This window comes from Aspergillus oryzae, chromosome 1, assembly GCF_000184455.2.
Source record: "Aspergillus oryzae RIB40 DNA, chromosome 1".
Classification (NCBI taxonomy): Eukaryota; Fungi; Ascomycota; class Eurotiomycetes; order Eurotiales; family Aspergillaceae; genus Aspergillus; species Aspergillus oryzae.
Genome location: NC_036435.1, coordinates 3,754,998 through 3,772,250, shown reverse-complemented (window position 1 = coordinate 3,772,250; position 17,253 = coordinate 3,754,998). Strand labels below are relative to the sequence as shown.

The 17,253-nt window shown below is 49.4% G+C and overlaps 7 protein-coding genes across 7 annotated transcripts; 3 read left to right on the top strand and 4 right to left on the bottom strand.

The window, feature by feature from the left end:
- Window positions 1-152: 152 nt before the first annotated feature.
- On the top strand, window positions 153-5,359 carry AO090005000993 (uncharacterized protein; the record flags this gene model as incomplete). Its single annotated transcript, XM_023233717.1, has 4 exons — window positions 153-209; window positions 271-1,396; window positions 1,524-5,158; window positions 5,213-5,359. 4 exons carry the CDS (start codon window positions 153-155, stop codon window positions 5,357-5,359), a joined length of 4,965 nt encoding a protein of 1,654 aa, XP_023089185.1.
- A 1,139-nt stretch (window positions 5,360-6,498) lies between these two features.
- AO090005000994 (uncharacterized protein) lies at window positions 6,499-7,783 on the top strand (the record flags this gene model as incomplete). The annotated part of the gene is made up of 2 exons (XM_023233707.1): window positions 6,499-7,645; window positions 7,704-7,783. 2 exons carry the CDS (start codon window positions 6,499-6,501, stop codon window positions 7,781-7,783), a joined length of 1,227 nt encoding a protein of 408 aa, XP_023089186.1.
- A 677-nt stretch (window positions 7,784-8,460) lies between these two features.
- sur2 (sphingosine hydroxylase) lies at window positions 8,461-9,801 on the bottom strand (the record flags this gene model as incomplete). Its single annotated transcript, XM_001817935.3, has 2 exons — window positions 8,461-9,029; window positions 9,111-9,801. 2 exons carry the CDS (start codon window positions 9,799-9,801, stop codon window positions 8,461-8,463), a joined length of 1,260 nt encoding a protein of 419 aa, XP_001817987.1.
- A 1,135-nt stretch (window positions 9,802-10,936) lies between these two features.
- Window positions 10,937-11,735, top strand: AO090005000996 (translationally-controlled tumor protein; the record flags this gene model as incomplete). The annotated part of the gene is made up of 4 exons (XM_001817936.3): window positions 10,937-10,951; window positions 11,107-11,368; window positions 11,428-11,587; window positions 11,651-11,735. The coding sequence occupies 4 exons, from the start codon at window positions 10,937-10,939 to the stop codon at window positions 11,733-11,735; spliced, it is 522 nt and encodes a 173-aa protein (XP_001817988.1).
- Window positions 11,736-12,291: 556 nt separating this feature from the next.
- AO090005000997 (uncharacterized protein) lies at window positions 12,292-13,335 on the bottom strand (the record flags this gene model as incomplete). The annotated part of the gene is made up of 1 exon (XM_023233689.1): window positions 12,292-13,335. The coding sequence occupies one exon, from the start codon at window positions 13,333-13,335 to the stop codon at window positions 12,292-12,294; it is 1,044 nt and encodes a 347-aa protein (XP_023089187.1).
- A 178-nt stretch (window positions 13,336-13,513) lies between these two features.
- On the bottom strand, window positions 13,514-14,874 carry AO090005000998 (putative C6 transcription factor; the record flags this gene model as incomplete). Its single annotated transcript, XM_001817938.3, has 2 exons — window positions 13,514-13,866; window positions 13,923-14,874. 2 exons carry the CDS (start codon window positions 14,872-14,874, stop codon window positions 13,514-13,516), a joined length of 1,305 nt encoding a protein of 434 aa, XP_001817990.3.
- Window positions 14,875-15,061: 187 nt separating this feature from the next.
- Window positions 15,062-15,914, bottom strand: AO090005000999 (Zn(II)2Cys6 transcription factor domain-containing protein; the record flags this gene model as incomplete). Its single annotated transcript, XM_023233678.1, has 2 exons — window positions 15,062-15,634; window positions 15,696-15,914. The coding sequence occupies 2 exons, from the start codon at window positions 15,912-15,914 to the stop codon at window positions 15,062-15,064; spliced, it is 792 nt and encodes a 263-aa protein (XP_023089188.1).
- Window positions 15,915-17,253: the final 1,339 nt, after the last annotated feature.

The window sequence follows — 17,253 nt, the reverse complement described above, 5'->3', positions numbered from 1 at the left end:
GGTTAAATATGCCCTGGAAAGATAAAGCCCATTATAGGTATTAGAAAGAGATGTGGTTTGCTGTTATTCCCCATAGAAATGCCTTTAAACGCAATGATATCTGGGACAAGTCTAGTATTCGCTCTCCAAGAGTTCAAACTTAGACACTCAATATGTCAGTTTCAGTGCTTCTACAGCCTAGAGAGGCCCATCTAGATGATCCCTGGAAGGTGCGTTATAATATGGTCCAGAGGGCGGGAGAGCATCAGCTCGGCTAATCCCACTCCATAGACTCTTCATGGCAGCTCTGCGGAGCTGATTACCAAGGCCCATCTTCGAGATCTATGGGCAAAGATTCTGCAGCAAGATCCTTCCGACTTTTCAGAGCAAGATGCATTCTTCGAAGTCGGGGGCGACTCAATTACCGCTTTGGACCTTGCAACCGCAGCTCAGGCTCAGGGTATCAGTCTCACAGTTGAGCAAATATTCATGCATGTTACCCTGGAAGGGATGGCAAAAGAAGCCCTTGCTACAAGAGCAAAAGCGGAAGAATATACAGGAGCATGCAGACCACTCGAACCATTTGGACTATTGCACACAGGCATTTCTCGCGCAGACAACATCCAGGCAATTGGCAAGGCGTGCGGTGTGGCTTCGGAACGTGTGGAAAATGCATATCCATGTACGCCGATGCAGGAGTCTTTGGTGACGCTATCTGATGGGGATGAAAACCTGTCTGTCAGACAGTTAGTGTACCGGCTGGCTAATGAAGTTCCTTTGGGCCGGTTTCAACAAGCCTGGGTCACCACTGTCCATGCACATCCGGTCTTGCGCACCCGAATCTGTCAGCCGGATGGAGAATTGAGGTTCATCCAGGCAGTGTTAGACGAAGAGATGATATGGAATACCTCAGCCTCCAACTTATGCCGCTTTCTGGAACAAGATGCAGGCGATCTTATGAAGTTAGGAGACCGGTTTTTCCGGTATACAATTGTCCTCGAAAATGAGAATAGGGAAGACACCCGACGATATTTTGTTTGGACTGTACATCATGCTTTATGTGATGCGGCTTCATTATTAAAAATTCTAGATGACGTCGCGGCGCGATTCCACGATGAGCCAACCATAGAGCGTCCGCCTTTTGAGCAGTTCATCGAATCCATCAACAGAACTAATTCCAGTGAAGAGCGGCACTTTTGGCAGCAGACCCTGTCCGGCGTTGATGTGACTCCGTACCCTTCAGTACCGCAGGGCTCTGATTTCCATGTCAATCCTTCTAGTACGCTCGAGCGACCAATTACTCTCGTCGATCGTCCGCCAATTGGTCTAACCAGAGCCCTTTTACTGCGAGCTGCATGGGGTATCTTGCTATCGCATCATACTGGAACCGAAAATGTAGTGTTTGGAGTTATTAACAGTGGGTAAGAGCATCACAATCCTGTTTATTTCTCGAGCTAGCATGATTCAAGAGCTTTGTCAAGAACTCCTCGGGGCTCCTGGATTATTGCTCTGCGGATTGTTCACAAGAATCGACCACTGACCAGTGTTTCCTCGCAGGCGCAATTCATCCACAGTCCCTGGAGCATCCCAAATGACAGGCCCAACTATTAATCTGCTTCCCATTGTTATGCAGATCGACCCTAAACGATCGGTCGCTTCATTTCTTGACTCGGTTAGAGCACAGGCAGCCGAGCTGATGCCGTTTGAGCAAACCGGCATATCAAAGATCCGGAGCTACTTGGCTGGCAAAGAATCCAAAGCGACCGACTTTCAGACTGTGTTCGTTGTCCATCCCAGCGAGTTTGGGGAAGCTGCCGCGCCCGCGCTCCAAAAATTGGGCCTTGAGTTCGAGGATCACCTTGGGAAGAACGAGCAACACTCTTACCCGATGGTCGTCTCTGCGACACTCTCCACCGATACTGCAGCCAAGTTCAAGATGCAATATGATGATCGCATTGTTTCGACCCAGCAGGCTCACAATCTCATCAGCCAATTCCAAGCTGTGCTTTCCTGCCTAAGCAACGCGAAAGATGACACATTGCTGGGATCCATCTCATCGCTAAGTGACCACGACATAGCTCAGATCTACCAATGGAATAAAATCACGCCTCCGGTGAATGAAACATGCATCCACCACCTTTTTGAGCAGCAAGTATCTAAGAATCCTGATGCCGAGGCAGTTTACTCCGTGGAGCAATCTTTGACGTATGCCCAAGTGGACAATATCTCATCCGCGCTCGCATTGCGTCTTGTAGAGCTCAGTGTGGACCTGGAAACATATGTGGCTGTATGCTTTGGGAAGTCCATTTGGACAGTGGTTGCCATTCTCGCCGTTTTCAAGGCTGGCGGTGTCTACGTCCCCATTGATCCCGCCCACCCCCGGGGACGAATCGTCGAAGTGGTGGAGAGGGTTCAAATCAAGGTGGCCATAACATCGAAAGATAGTTTCGGAGTGCTAAGTGATCTCTGTGATTTGATCGTCGTGCTCGATAACCCTCCGCCGTCCAATACCATATCGTTGCCTCAGGAGATACGCAAAAGGGCCCAGCCGTCCAATACTGCATATCTGCTATTTACATCTGGCAGTACCGGAAAACCTAAAGGAGTCCTTATGTCTCACTCTGCGATGTCCACTTCGATTGTACATCATGGGCCAGCATTTGGTGCCAGTCCTGATTGGAGGACGCTTCAGTTTGCCGCTCATACGTTTGATATCTCGATGACTGAGTTCTTCACGACTCTTGCCTTTGGGGGATGCATCTGCGTTCCATCCGAGCACGACAGATTGAATAACCTCGCAGGCGTAATCGCAGCCCTACGAGTGAATACCGCGCTTGTTGTTCCCACCGTTGCCAATTTGATTACACCCCAGCAAGTACCGACACTGAAGACACTCGTCCTCGGTGGAGAGCCTGTCACGAAGGAAACTATCTCCAGATGGGCCCCCCATGTTAACTTGACCGCTGGCTATGGGCCTTCAGAGACTGCTGTGTACTGTTCGGGACATTTAAATGTCGCGGCAGATGCTCATCCAGCGGACATCGGGCGATGCATAGGAGGTACGATGTGGATCGTCAATGCCGATAACTACCACCAACTCAGCGCTATAGGTTGTGTTGGAGAAATTGTCATCTCCGGTCCTCTTCTCGGAAAAGGATATCTCGGTGACCAGGCCACCACCGATGTTGCCTTCGTACCGGCACCTGAATGGTTTCAGAAGCTCAGTCCTGCAAGTCCCTACAAGACACTATACAGGACAGGCGACCTTGCCCGGTATAATCCGGACGGCACATTTTGCATTGTAGGCCGGCGCGACACGCAAGTCAAGTTGCGAGGATTTAGAATCGAGTTGAGCGAGATTGAGAATCGCATCATGGATGAAGACACGATAACGGCATCACTCGCTACTCTTCCCACAAGGGGTCCCTGTGTGCGTCAAATTGTGGCCGTAGTAAGCCAGCACCGTTCAGATCTGGGGAACCAAGGGCCAGATACAATTCGTTTGGTGAAGACATCACCTGAGGGTATTCTTGATAAAGTTAAGTCCCGCGTTTCGCTTACTCTGCCGGATTATATGGTCCCTTCAGTCTGGGTTGTTTTGGACAGAATGCCAATCTTGCTTTCTGGAAAAATTGATCGAAGGTCGATTAAATCGTGGATCGAGGGGATGAACCCAAAAGTATATGATGAGCTGGTAGGAGTTGCAGACGCTGCAGCACCCACTCAGATTACTCCTGGGACTACATCTGCTACCATACAGAAAATCTGGAGTGAAGTGTTGAAAGTACCCACTGAGCAAATAGGGTTGAAGACATCTTTCTTTTCTCTTGGGGGAGATTCCATCGCAGCGATTCAAGTGGTGTCCAAGGCCAAGGGAATAGGCCTACCTATCACAGTCCGCAGTATTTTAACTCAGAAGACGTTGGGGAACCTGGCAAATCTAGTTGACCAAAATCAACAAGATGCACCACAGTCTCTAGAGCACGGTATAAGCCCTCGAGGCACGGATAGCACCCTGTCCTACGCGCATGTCCTCCAGTCACACCTTCGAGGGCATCCGGAAGTCAAGATCGAAGACTCTTACCCTTACACTCCCATACAGCGTGAGATTCAAAAGCAGTGGGAGATCAACCCAGCCATCTTTCTACTCTCGTGGAAGATGGATATCATCTCGCTGGGCTCCCTGCCAGTTTCTCTGGATCGTCTCGCGCGAGCATGGAAACCTGTCGTTCAGAAGCACCATATCTTGCGAAGCATATTTGTGAAGGATCCAGAGGGAAAGTTGCCTCCATTACAGGTGGTTCTACAAAATGCAGAACCGTCTATCGTAACATCATCGACAGCGATGGCGGAGCATAAGCCAACTATGGACGAACTATTGCCCGCCCTTGACGACTGCTTCTTGCCTCACAGGGCCCATTTCTCTCAACATGGAGATAGAGTCTTTGGCCATATCGAACTGGACCATCTAGTGATTGATGGATGGTCATTTAAGCTCATCAAAGAAGACTTGCTGGCAGCATATGATGCAGCTGACGCAACAATTCCTGTTGCATCTTCACAATTCAAGTCAGTCGTCAATGCTCATCAACCAGCCCGTGTCGATAGAGACAAAAGCTATTGGGTCTCTATTCTCCGTGACATAAAGCCATCTTTGCTCTCTTTACCTCCAGTTATAAAGGGCTCTGCGCACCCACCAAGCCCGACTAAGACAATCATAGACCTCCCGCTCCTGGATATAGCAGCTCTGTCAGCATTCAGTGCCAAACACAGCATCACGCCCGCCAGTATCTTCGATGCCGCATGGGCGCAGACCCTCAGCATCTACACCGGCTCAACCGACGCAGCGTTCGAGTACGTTGTTTCAGGCCGTGACCAGGAAGTTTCCAATATCTTCGAAATTGTCGGCCCAGTCATGAACCTCCTAACTTACCATTTACATGACATTTCTACCGAGGACAGCGCGCAAGCGCTTGCGACCCTAGCCCACCAAATGCAAGAGCAGAGATTGCAAGATGGGCTGCATAATGCGTGCAATCTTCGAGAGGTGCTCGAGGGTGATCTGAACGTCACGTTGCCGTTCAACACTGCATTGAATTTTCAACGTCGGCCATTAGGCGTGCAGACGGATACCCTGCGGGTCTATGACCGTTTAGAGCTCTCGAAGGACCCTTGGCATGTAAGTGTGGCTCTTTCTTGACTCCCTTGTTGACACCTTGCTAAGCTGGATTAGTTCGACGTCTTGGTACGGGTCATACATATCATGGACGATGATATGGTTAGGCCTTCCGTCGAGTTTGATGCGCGACTTTTGGATGAGGACCGGATGAGAGAGGTGGCAGACGTCTTCTGGAGAAAGGTCCAGATTGCTGTTTCATAGAGTGGCACTGGGGCTGTATAGAAACAACGGGGTTTAGGAGATAGAACCCTATACACAAGAGAACTTGTTGACTCATTTGTTTTCTTGATACCTGCTGTCAGATCCAGAGCATACATTGAAATAATTTGAAGCGACAGGAATTCCAGATTAGAGTCGAGACAAGATGGATGTTAATCCATAGCGGGAGATAATGAAAGCACCGCCCAGAATCAATCTTATTCCCTACCTATCAAACCCCCACACTCACCCCAATATCTCACAACATAATAAATTTACTATGGAGGAGAGGTAACCGTGCTACTGGGGCTCTGGGGAGAGAGTTATACAGCTTACTGCTCGCAGACTCGGGAATCCTGTTTCTTAGCTCGGTGGGCATGGAGGTGAGGCCCGTTGTTTAACAATGGGTTGTGATGGAACTCTTGGCTATTTACCTTTCAGGATATACATGTATTTGAGCCATTTTCTCTCATATCAAGTGAAAAGCTCTTCATGTTGATATTTTTCTAGATTCATATGGAGAACTTTCCAATCGCCTATCAAGAAAACGATTCACGGTTGGTTCTATGGATAGAAGAGCTTACATGCGTTAACGTCTCTCCTCAAACTCCTAGTATTAAAATTTTAAACATAACTACTCATTTTCCATCCAAAAAAGGCATGCAAGAGAGAGGCAATAAAAATATTGAACAGAAAAATTCCAGTCCGCGTCGTTGACAGCAACAATACATACAACTTCGGGCCAACAAAAGACCTACAAGAATGCCATTGCAATACTCACAAAGCCTTTGTTTCTAAAAAAAGAAGAACATAGCCTCAGTTTATAAACAGTCATTGAACCCCCTACTTGTTTCATTAATCGTGACACGCTTTCTCGTCCTGTTTCAGCCACCCAGTCTTGTCCCCACCTCCAAAAGTTGGTTCCCAAAAGTTGGTCAACCAGATCCATACGAAGGACTGCTTACAGATAACAGACATAACAATTCCGGTTAGCGCGGGATAAACGCCATCGCTAGTGTCGATAATATGATACCTGAGATCTCACTGGATAGTGCGTCTGGTCGCCGACAGGACGCGACGAAAGAAGGCAGAATATTGACCCTTCGGATCCTCCCAAGAACGCCCCGACGATCGCGGTAGAGATGAAATGCCTCCGGTCAGTGGCTAGTCTCAGCAAGGAGGAAGTGAGACTGCTAACCCGGGTCCTGAGCATAGGGTTCATCGATCCCGATGGGCACGAGCCTAGAGACAAAGGGGAGATAATGAGGGCGATCAAGAAACTTCCCTCGGCCCTGCAGAGGCACTGGCTTAAGGACCTCATAGGTCGGGCACCTGCCGTGGCCTTGTGTGACTTGCACACGAAACTGAACCCTTATATTATCCGATACGTATTTGAGTTGTTACGGTGCGAGGTTATCACACACTTGGAGTGCCTCTACTGGTACCACAGTGTGCTTCATGATGCTCGTCTGGACGTCGTCGATTTAAAAGTGCGAGATATTGTATACAGCCTGGGAGATATACGCTACATGTGGACCCCCTCTCGACGAGCTATCCAAGGAAGCCCTGTCACGTACCAGCAGAATAAGTGCGAAGCGTGCGTCCTAGCCCGGATTGTCAAAGGGCGGAAATTCCTGCAGCATCTGCGTACAGCCCTCCTGAGCCGGACAGCAACCAGAAGAAATCACCGGGTACCAACATTCCTCCCCTTCGTGGAAGAAAGCATAGCCTGCCATGAAGGCTTCGTTGATAAGATACATTGGCGCAGCAGCACACTGGCGACAACCATGAAGCGCCAGCGGAAACATGCCCATCGGGCTCTGATGACTTCTGACCCTGTTGCTAGTCTCAAACAAGACCTCTCAAGAACCGTAGAGGGGGCCGTAGTTCCCATCGGCATAGATCCAGAAGTTCTCGAGTCATTTCAAGAGGACCCAGAAGAGGGCGGAAACCATGGCGTACGACACACAATATCTGAGCAGGTGCCCAAAAAACAGGATAGTGACACCGACACCCTTGCAGGCATAGTCGGGTTGTACAACGAGCCTCAACCTCTGAACTGGATATCCTCTCCCACATCCTGTGCGATGGAGAGTCAATCAGATCTCTCTTCCGTCACTTACACCGACGATTCACCCACTCATGCGTCACCAATTTCCCCTAAGAGCACGTCATGGCTCGCTCCCGCAACTTCCACACCAGACCCGTTGCGAGTTCTTTCACCGTCAACCCAAAAGAAAAAAGCACCGATGAAAGAACCGGTTGATGGTAGCAACGACGGACAAGCAAGTAGGTATATCCCTCCCCGGGAAATGCCCAATTGGAAGCATGTGCTCTGTAAGCCCAGTTCCTTGGACCTATTTGCCAACGGAGGTCAAAACCTTGGGTGGGAAGAATCTCAAGGGAATGGCGGATGTGAGCAGATAGCGGCCCAATACCGCAATCTACTCAGCCCAGCCCAGCCTTATTACGAATCGGAACACGGTGAACTGTTCTCCGAGTCAGAATATGAAGACAACCCAATAGGAAACCGGGAGAGTCAAGATACCAACTGGAGCTTTTTGTTTAGGTTCTAGGGATTCTTCTAAAGGGGAAGTTAGGATATGATCACATCGGTCTGCACGCAGCCTGGTCTCCACTACTGTCTCGCTCTGAAGATATACACACGGTGTTGATCAAGCCTTTGTTGTGCATTGAAAACATAACCTAGTATGTAATCCATAATACAATCGAAAGGAGAAAAAAGCCGTTCTTAAAGAATAAAAGCAAAGGGCTCAGGAGAAAGTAAAGATGAAGAGAGATTGAAACGAAAGGTAGTGATGGACGCTGCTGTCCAAACCCATTGCCGTGTAAATCGTCCTGATTAAAATGAGTTTACCACCAAAGGGAAGTCATTGTACAAGCCAACATATAATCATGAACCCCAATATTAATACTAACAGAGATCCTGAAAGGTTCGGAGACGTCCTGCCCCTCCGAAGCCCTTCATATGCAACAAAAAAGAGTCGAGAAAAAAAGATTATTAAAAATATTCACCGAGAAGAGAATGCTTGCGGAGAGAAAAGAAGGTAAACAAAGACACAGAAGAACTCAAAAGGTGAGAATTAGAGGACGCTGCTGGCTACCCCGTGCTTCGACCCCTTGAGGCCGTCAAAGGTCGCCGTCCTTTTGCGCAACCGTGACCGTGCAGTTGTCTCTGCTAGCTCATCCGATGAGACTGTAGCGGAAGATGTTACGTTCTCCCCTTTGGCTCCAAGACCAAAAGCGGCGTCGTCGTCCAGTTTTTTCTGTGCTGCCTCACGACCCCGTTCGTAACGAAGTTTAACATCACCCTTCCATTGAGTTGCGAGAAGCCGATCCCAGATGGTGAAGAAGGGCTGGGAGAAGTTAGTCTTGATACCCCAACTCTGGTGGTGAATATCATGGTAGGCGGCATTGTTGGAAGTGAAATGCTGCAAGGGGTCCCAGGGGAAAGCATAGCCGCAGTGATCGTCCACAGTCTTAATAGTCGTACAGGTAAAAAACCACATGGCCTGGCGGTTAGTCATTCTAGCCGTCAAGAACGCAACACCGGTACCGGCAGTATCGAGGAGGAATCCCTCCACGGGATGGTTATACAAAGCACCGAACGCATATGGGACGTATAGGCGGTGATGACGCGAGTGAAAGGTGACTATCAAGACAGTTAGATTCAATATTGTTCAACATCGTCACTCACCGAGCGAGTAATAAATGAGAGAGAGATAGCGCTTACCATAAAGCCAACGGTTCAAGTGCATTGCACGGTGCAGGAAATACTGCCAGGTGTCGACGACGCATACACCCCAGACAAACTGCATCGTAGGAATGAAGTACCAATAGATGAAGCTAGCCATGGACAATTCCCAACCGGCGAACGCAGGAGCGATGGCTTCTACTCCATTCTCCAAGACCAAGGTTTGGGTGAGTCCCGGATAGCGTCCACCCGCGAGAACGCCCCCCAGTATGCTATAGCCATTCTTCGACAAGGATTTCGCCAATCCCATGGAGTCAATGCCGAACACCGCCAATAAACGCGGGAATGTCCTTTGCAGGAGACGGATACGCTGAGCCCAGACCGCCACATCGTATTCCTCTTTGCCGATGCATTCCACGGGATCGAAGTGCGACACAGCCATACCGGCCATGGTTTGAATTATCTGTTGTAGAATGACATCCCTCACGACTTCCCAACGCGATACGTGGTTCCTTTTGAGGACCTCTGCCGGGGTATGCAAACGGTACTGGGGAAACAACTCGTAGACATCGATGTAGTGATAGACCATGGACAAGGCCCAGTAAGCGATAATCGGTAGAATCAGCGCCACGACATTATCAGGAATCGGAGACAAAAGAGGCGGACGTGGTGTCAAGGTATACGCCGGAAGAGGCGGAAGGTCATAGGCCACCGACGCATTGACTGCCATGGTCAAGACGACAGCCACCCGATGTTAAAAGGTGTTTTGAAGATATCAGAGAGAAGGATCGAAGGATTAACAGATCAACACATGGGTTGAATTGAAGGTTGACGGGTTACGCGATGTAAAAAGCACAAGGCCAAAGAAAAGGATATCGATAATGGGGGGAGAAAAAAGAAAGAAAATGTAGTAGTATACAAGGAAGGGCCGCGGTTCCTGGATCCGGATCTTTCGCGATCCACAATTAGGGGAGGCGAACGGAGAATGCACGAACCGAGGGGCCGGAGATGCGTTCGGACGTTGGAGGTCCGAAGACGAGATGAATGGCAGAAATGGCCGGGTTCAATTCGGGGTCGAGTAAGAGAGCGTCACGGTAGGCACGAGAGCGAGTCGTCAATGGATATAAAAGGAAGTGAATGCGCGATGGGGAGACAAAAGTTGAAGTGGCACCACGGGAAAAGCCAGGCGACCGATAATCTGATCAATAATACGGTTGTGTTTTGTATCCGTCATATAGCAGCTAGTCCCCGGCTTGTATATGGGTCATTTTGGTATTAGAGCGGTACACCAATGGACGAAAAGGCCGTCTGCATCGTTGGCCGATCACCCCTGATGGGTTGCATTGCGCAGCCTGATCACTCAGGCAGCATATCCAGTCTTATGTAAGATTTAACATTTCCGGGTATGAAAACAATTAGGAAGTAGGACCAGCAAACAGGACTCCATTGAGATCATTTACCCCTCCATTGGTCTCTATTATTGTTCTACTTATTTTTTCGAGATTCTTCGCTTTCCTCTTGAGTTTAATCGATTTTTCCTTCGATTATTTGCCCACTGTCAGGCGCACCCCGAGCAAACTTGTTCGGGCCAGACAAGTCAGCTAGTCCCAATATGGCACTAGCGTCGGTTTGCCCCTCGAAACCAACCAGCAAAAGAGGGAAAAAAAAAAAAAAAAAGAAAAAAACTCAACCCCACCAAAAAGGTTGGTCAAGAAAAACGGGTGGCACTAAAACTTCAAATATAATTCCCCTCTTTCTCCTTCTCTTTCCTTTCCTCTTGTCTAGCCCTGTGCCATCTCCCTCTCATTTCCTCCTCATTTTCTTCTCTTCTTGTTAATTAGGTTTATTCCTATTCATCTATCAAAATGATCATTTACAAGGTGCGTTTTTTTCTTCTCGGGTGGCTAGAATTACCCCACTTTTTCATTATTTTCAATGTCAACGCAGATGACAACGATGAAGACATGCAGTTCACTGCGTCAAGCCCACACCAGATATATATGTAAAAGATACTAATAAGTTATGCTTTTCATAGGATATCCTTACCGGCGATGAGATTATCTCCGACGCCTTCAACCTCAAGGAGGTCGACAACATCCTCTGGGAGGTCGACTGCCGGAATATCACGATAGGGGACGAAAATATCCAGCTTGAGGGTGCCAACCCCTCCGCTGAGGGTGAAGACGACGACGCTGGTGGTGCCGGCAACGCGGAGCAGGTCCTCGACATTAAGCACAATTTCCGTCTCAATGATTACCCGAAGCTCGAGAAGGACGAATATAAGAAGGCCATTAAGGGTAAGTCTATAATATCATCCCATGACATGTTACAGAATGAAGATTAACATACTCTCCAGGCTACATGAAGAAGGTCCTCGCCAAGCTCGAGGAGAAGAAGGCCCCCGAGGAGACTATCAAGGAGTTCAAGGAGAATGCCCAAACCGCCCTCAAGAGGATCCTTGCCAACTACAAAGACTACGATGTTTTGGTTGGTGAAAGCTTTGGAGCCGATGCTATGTATGTCCAACCCTCGTCTCTTTCTGAGACATGCTCATTGAGCACGCACTAACATATTCACAGGCACATCCTCATTAACTACCGCGAGGACGGTGTCACTCCTTATGCCACTTTCTGGAAGCACGGTCTTGAGGAGTACAAGGTCTAGATTTATCTACAGTTTGCTGTGAATAATGTCCTGAATGAAAGAAGGAAGGTGCTGGAGAATGCGAACATCTTAATTCTGACAGAGCAAGTGGGGATGTGAAAACTCTTCGAGGAACCCCTCGGTCTCACATCTTAGTCATCTACTATAGCTCCCTCTATACCGCTTACTCGGCATCCTGCTTGATATCAGTCACGCCTCATGAATCCCAAAGCTGTTATGTCTCTTTCTGCATTATCATGCGTCCTACACAAGGATATCAAAACTTATATCTCACCCGCTTCCCTCCGCCATTGCATCCAGAATCGGGACGGGTAAAAGAAAATATCACTTCCAAGCCCTCTTCTTCAGGACTACCTGTTTCCACCTTCTTTCTCCCCGTTAAGTAACCGTTCCACTATGAGTATGCGTAGTATGTCGTAAACAAGAGTGTGGTTCCGTTCATGAAAACTATATACAAAAATAAACCAGGTATATGTACCGTAAAATACAAACAATTGGGGAAAATAAACGCCCTCTAAAACCCCAAAAACCAGGCTTGGTCTAAACAAACAATTCATCAACAGTATCCAACCCAATCGGGGCCAGGAATACTCCCCAGACCCGTTTCACTTCCCCCCAAACTACCACTTCGACTACCGCCACCAACCATGCCCCCGCCAAGATCCCCAAACTCGAATCCAGCCACGGGATCCAGTTCCATGAGCTCGTCAGCGACGGGGAGGTGCTGGCCGAAGACCGCGTCCCATTGGTCCCAGTCAAAGTTCAGGTTCGGGTCCATCATGGAGGGAGGCGTTGGGCCGGCGGCCATGGAATGTGCGCTAGGTGAAGCCAGGTCCATGAAGGATAAGGGAGGGGGTGGGGTTGAGGTGAAAGGGATGGCGGTGCTCAGTGGTGGGATGCGGTCAGGAGAAGGGATGGTGGAAGCAGGGGGAGGAGTTTCGACCGTCGCAGTCGCCTTGGCTGCGGGTGATTGGAGGATCTGGGGAGTCGGTAGATTTGGGGGAGTGTCTGGGACGGAGGTTGGGGCAGAGGTTTGGGGTAGTTGGTATCGAAGGGGACTGGGTCGTAGAGTGGAGACGGGGTTGGGGAGCATGTGCGAGCGTGTCATGTTGTAGAACATCTTTGAGAAGTCTGCGAGTTGCTGTCGCGATGTCATTGTTGAAATTGATGGAGTCGGGGCTATAGAGCCGCTATTGGCATAATAGGGATTGGAGGCACAGGGGTATTCGTCAGGCCCTGATGCTGCACCGGCTTGAATCTGTGCTTGCTCGGTCCATAGCTTATGTGGATCCAGACCAGCTTTCTGCCAGGCTTTCTGGCGTAGTCTGCGAATCATATCCCATGCCTCGCGGCCGCCATCTTTCAGCGGCCGTTGGGCTGAGATGCCGTCCTCGCCGCCGACAACACCACCATCTGGTCCGGTGAGTGAGAAGATCTTGTCGATAAATGCCCTCGACTTAGGCGCCTCAGGGCTATAAGGCCGTTCGTAAAGATCGATGAGCATGATCATGGCGGCATGCATTGGCTGATGGTTGCCCGGCCAGCTCCATTGGAAGGGTTGAAAGTCAGGGTCGGTGGCAAGGGATATGAATTTCTCCATGAAGCCGTGGCAGTGGCGGAGAGCACTTTTTTAGAGTCAGAACAAGAAAGCCTTGTGTCTTAATAGCATAATTTGATCATACCTGTGTCTTGCCGCTGGCCAAATACGACTCTTGGCGTTCTTAAGGAATGGTTGGTAGGCGACACAGAATGCCTTACAATACATTAGAAACGGTTCCTCAAATGTCAATGTTAGGGGCACTCACCTTATCAATGAATAGAGAGAGCAGTATCCTTGCCCATTTATGAAAAGATACGAGAACAGGAGAGTGGTATTGTTCTGTACAACGACCAGGCCCTTCTCCGGGAAGTTCCATGTCGCTAGTTCTCATCTCTACCGGAGAGACTGAAAACGAAAGCGATCTATTATTAGCGCTGGAAGAAGGTTGATAGTTTTCGATTACTGGGATTCGGTTGATTATAGAATTGAGTTTGAGTTGCAGGTCGAGGAGGTTTGACCTGAGCTCCTCCATGTCCCTGCGCGTCACGGGTTTCGTGCCCAGTTGAATCTTCAATATCCGACGGACAGCACCTATGAGTGTCCACGTTAATGCTATCGATCATAACGCAATAGCAGGGTGAACTTACGGGCCATGACATATTTGCCTCTAGCTGATAAATAATACACGTTGACCATAGATGGTCCACCGCATAAAGTTGGATCATCAGGATTGTCGGGTGGCCGCATACCAGATGCCACCAGTTCCTCGTACTTTTCGGCCTCGGGTGTCCCTAGAAGTGTGTCTTTGACTTCGCTGGCGTCGCGGACATCCCAGAAGTTCTCATCGCTGACCAAGGGAGGCAGCCCGCTAGACATAGCAACAACGCCATCCATATGCACGATATGCCACCATATTCGCCGCCGATATTCGGCTTCATAGGGTTTAATCCCGAATTTAGCAGGGTCTCGATGCAGGCCCATCGTCTGTGCTACCCTCATGGCCAGACTAATGAACAAGCTGCTGGTTAACGGTTCTTCTTCCTTTGAAAGTATCGTTTGCACCAGGAGATACGCAGCCAACCCTTGTAGCGAAGGGCTGCGCGGAAACGATATCTTCGTCAGCCACCGCGTAACTTCGTCGTTGAAAGTTTTAGAAAGTGCGGATCGCGAAGAGACATTGAATTCAGCCTTGATGGTCCGGATCGAAATGGTGACCGAGCCACCATACCAAATAGCGTAAAGAAGAGGAATAAACGAGGGGTCCGGGCAAGAATCTCCAGAGTAGCTGCTGTAATCGTACCAGTCCCAGAAGGAGTTGTATAGCTTTAAGATTGTTGGTGGATGGATCACTGGACTGATAGCATGAATTCCAGACATAAATCCTTTGTACAGAATATGACTCTGTCGTTTCGTCGGCACATGATCAAGCATCTCCGGTTCGACATGCTTCTCTTTCACTGATGGGGAATCACCCGTAGGGAAGAGCACCGACTTCTGGAATTCTTCAGGACCAGATACTCGATCACGTCTGACTCCACCAGAGCTATCAATCGATGTCTTCCACGGACTACCTCTTGCTTTCGCCATCGTATCCGTCATATTATCATCAACAGAGCTTTCGTTAGCCGTAGTATCTTGATGTGAGCGGCTCTGGTACTTGAGTAATTGATTGAGCTCATTGATCTGCGACTGTTAGCATGTATAATACGAAGTATCGTGGTAACTTGTATCATACCTCATGTGATATATAAGCCCAGTATGTCGTCCCAACATATCTAACAATCAGTCAGCTCCACCTCTTCGCAAGTAAAGAACATGTGACGTACCTCGACCTACCCCCATCCTCCAAGCTCAGATGACCCAGATTCAAACTACCAATCGGATCCACCAAGTCTGTAGCAAGACCCGCAGGAATTGGAAACTCATCATTCGAATCCGTGCGACGGGGGCTACCTGGACGAGACGCGCCCGCGCTCTTCACAGGCGCGCCATTCCCCGGTCGAGCTTCACCCTTCCCAACTTCAGCATTGACATTCTGAGCCAGTAAAAGCCGTTGTTCCGCATCCAAAGGTCCATTAGTCTTGCTGAGCCGCTCAATCATCGACGTGAGTTTATCCAACCGCGCTTCGATCGCCTGCGACCCGTACTTCTGCTCAGGAGACCCAGCCTGCCTCAGATGCCCGTAGAGCGACCCAATATCGTCAATATCCTCATCCAGCGGTCGCGAAGATTCCCTCCGTCGCTTAATACCGTGCCCACCTGCTGTTTGACCGTTGCGCGACCCGGTGTCTTTCTGCGGCGCAGCATCGTAGATACATTCGGTTCCGTTCTTCACGCAATTTCCGCAGATAGGATGCACCTAGTAGCCCGTTCAGCACATTTTTGTCTCGCTGCAAATCTCATCAAGAAGGATGACGTACCTTGTCGCATTTCACCTTCCGCCTCCGACAAGTATGGCAGCTGTAGCTGGCGCGGTTTCGGGTAATCTGACGAGCTCCGGCCTTTGCCGTCGACGACCGGGACGCAGTCGACTGTGGGGTAGATACTGGCGCGGAGGTGTTATTCAGCTGGGACTGGGCCGTCGCACCCAGGTTCGAAGGCCCATGGCCGGGCGAAGTGCTCGTTGGGCTCGTGTCCATAATCCCTTAATTGGAGTGGCGGGGTTCTTCAAGCGTCAACGGGACCGCACAGTGGATTCATCGGGAACGGCGCAAGCGTGACAACGAGTCAAACCATAGGCGCGAAGGAGTAGAAGTGGCCGATGTCAATACTGGAGCATTCAACTTTCCAAAATCTAGTGTTTTGTAGGGATGATGATGGCCGAGGCTGATTTATGTCTGGGGTAAAGTCCGCGTTATCAGCGACGATCGTTCGAATTCCGATGGCCAATCATATGAGGGCTTATACGGAATTCGGCGACGGCCAGACCATGAATTCAATATTGACTCAAAGCACGACATTGAGGGGCATTTGGGTACTTAGTTTAATTCTATGAGATTATATTGTTTACATCAACATCCTCCGGTAGAACCTAAATAGTGTCGGTTATTGCCTGCATGATATGAGTCACATATCTGGGTATATCAAACGGGTATGTATGCATCTATGGCTTAAGGTCGCAAGAGCGTTTCAGCATCTCACACTGCAACTATTCACTCTGTACCGTGCTAATACCAGACAGACGGCGGTCGGCTGAAAGCGCTTCGCAATACCACTTTTGATTTCAACTTGGTATCAGAGAAGAGCATCGAAGCCCTCTATAGGTGTAAACAAACGCCTTACGCCCGTACAATGCAGCCAAAAACGTGTATACAATATGGACAGGTAGACAATCGTAATAACTCCATATGACAGGCCACCTTAGGCCTTCCCCTTCTTCTTGTCCTTCTTTTTCTTCTCCTTCTCGCCACTGCCTCCAGAGGGTTCTCCTCCCATCATCGCCGCCAGCCCGGGCATTCCAGGGATCTGAGGCATCCCCGGCATACCCTGCATGTTCTGCATCTCGGCCATAGCATCCTTGAGCGGGTTATCACTGACACCACCCCCGCTGTAGGCAGGTGAGTGGATGGGAAGAATTGTGCCTATCTTCCATCCGCGGGGAGCAGGAGGGGCAGGGGGAAGCTTTTCTGGCATTGGAAGTCCGCTGATTCTCAGACGGTAAGGCGATTTCTCGGTTGTTGGGTGAGCTTTAAGGTACTGGGCCACAAGGATATAAAGGTGGTGCTCTGAAGACAAGTTAGCAATATATCTTAAGGTAGCATCGGACGTTCCCCAAATATAGGCACGTAGAATAATATAAAGGCAAGCAAAGCGGGAGAATAAAAAGAAAACGCACTATTCTTAATCTGTGGGTTTGCCAGTTTCCCATCCTCGTCCTTCAACAACACCCGTACTCGACCTGGGTTCGCCCAATCCTTCGGGTGCAGTTTCTCAGGCTCGAATCCGACTTGCAGTCCCAGCATCTGTGCAGCATCGACA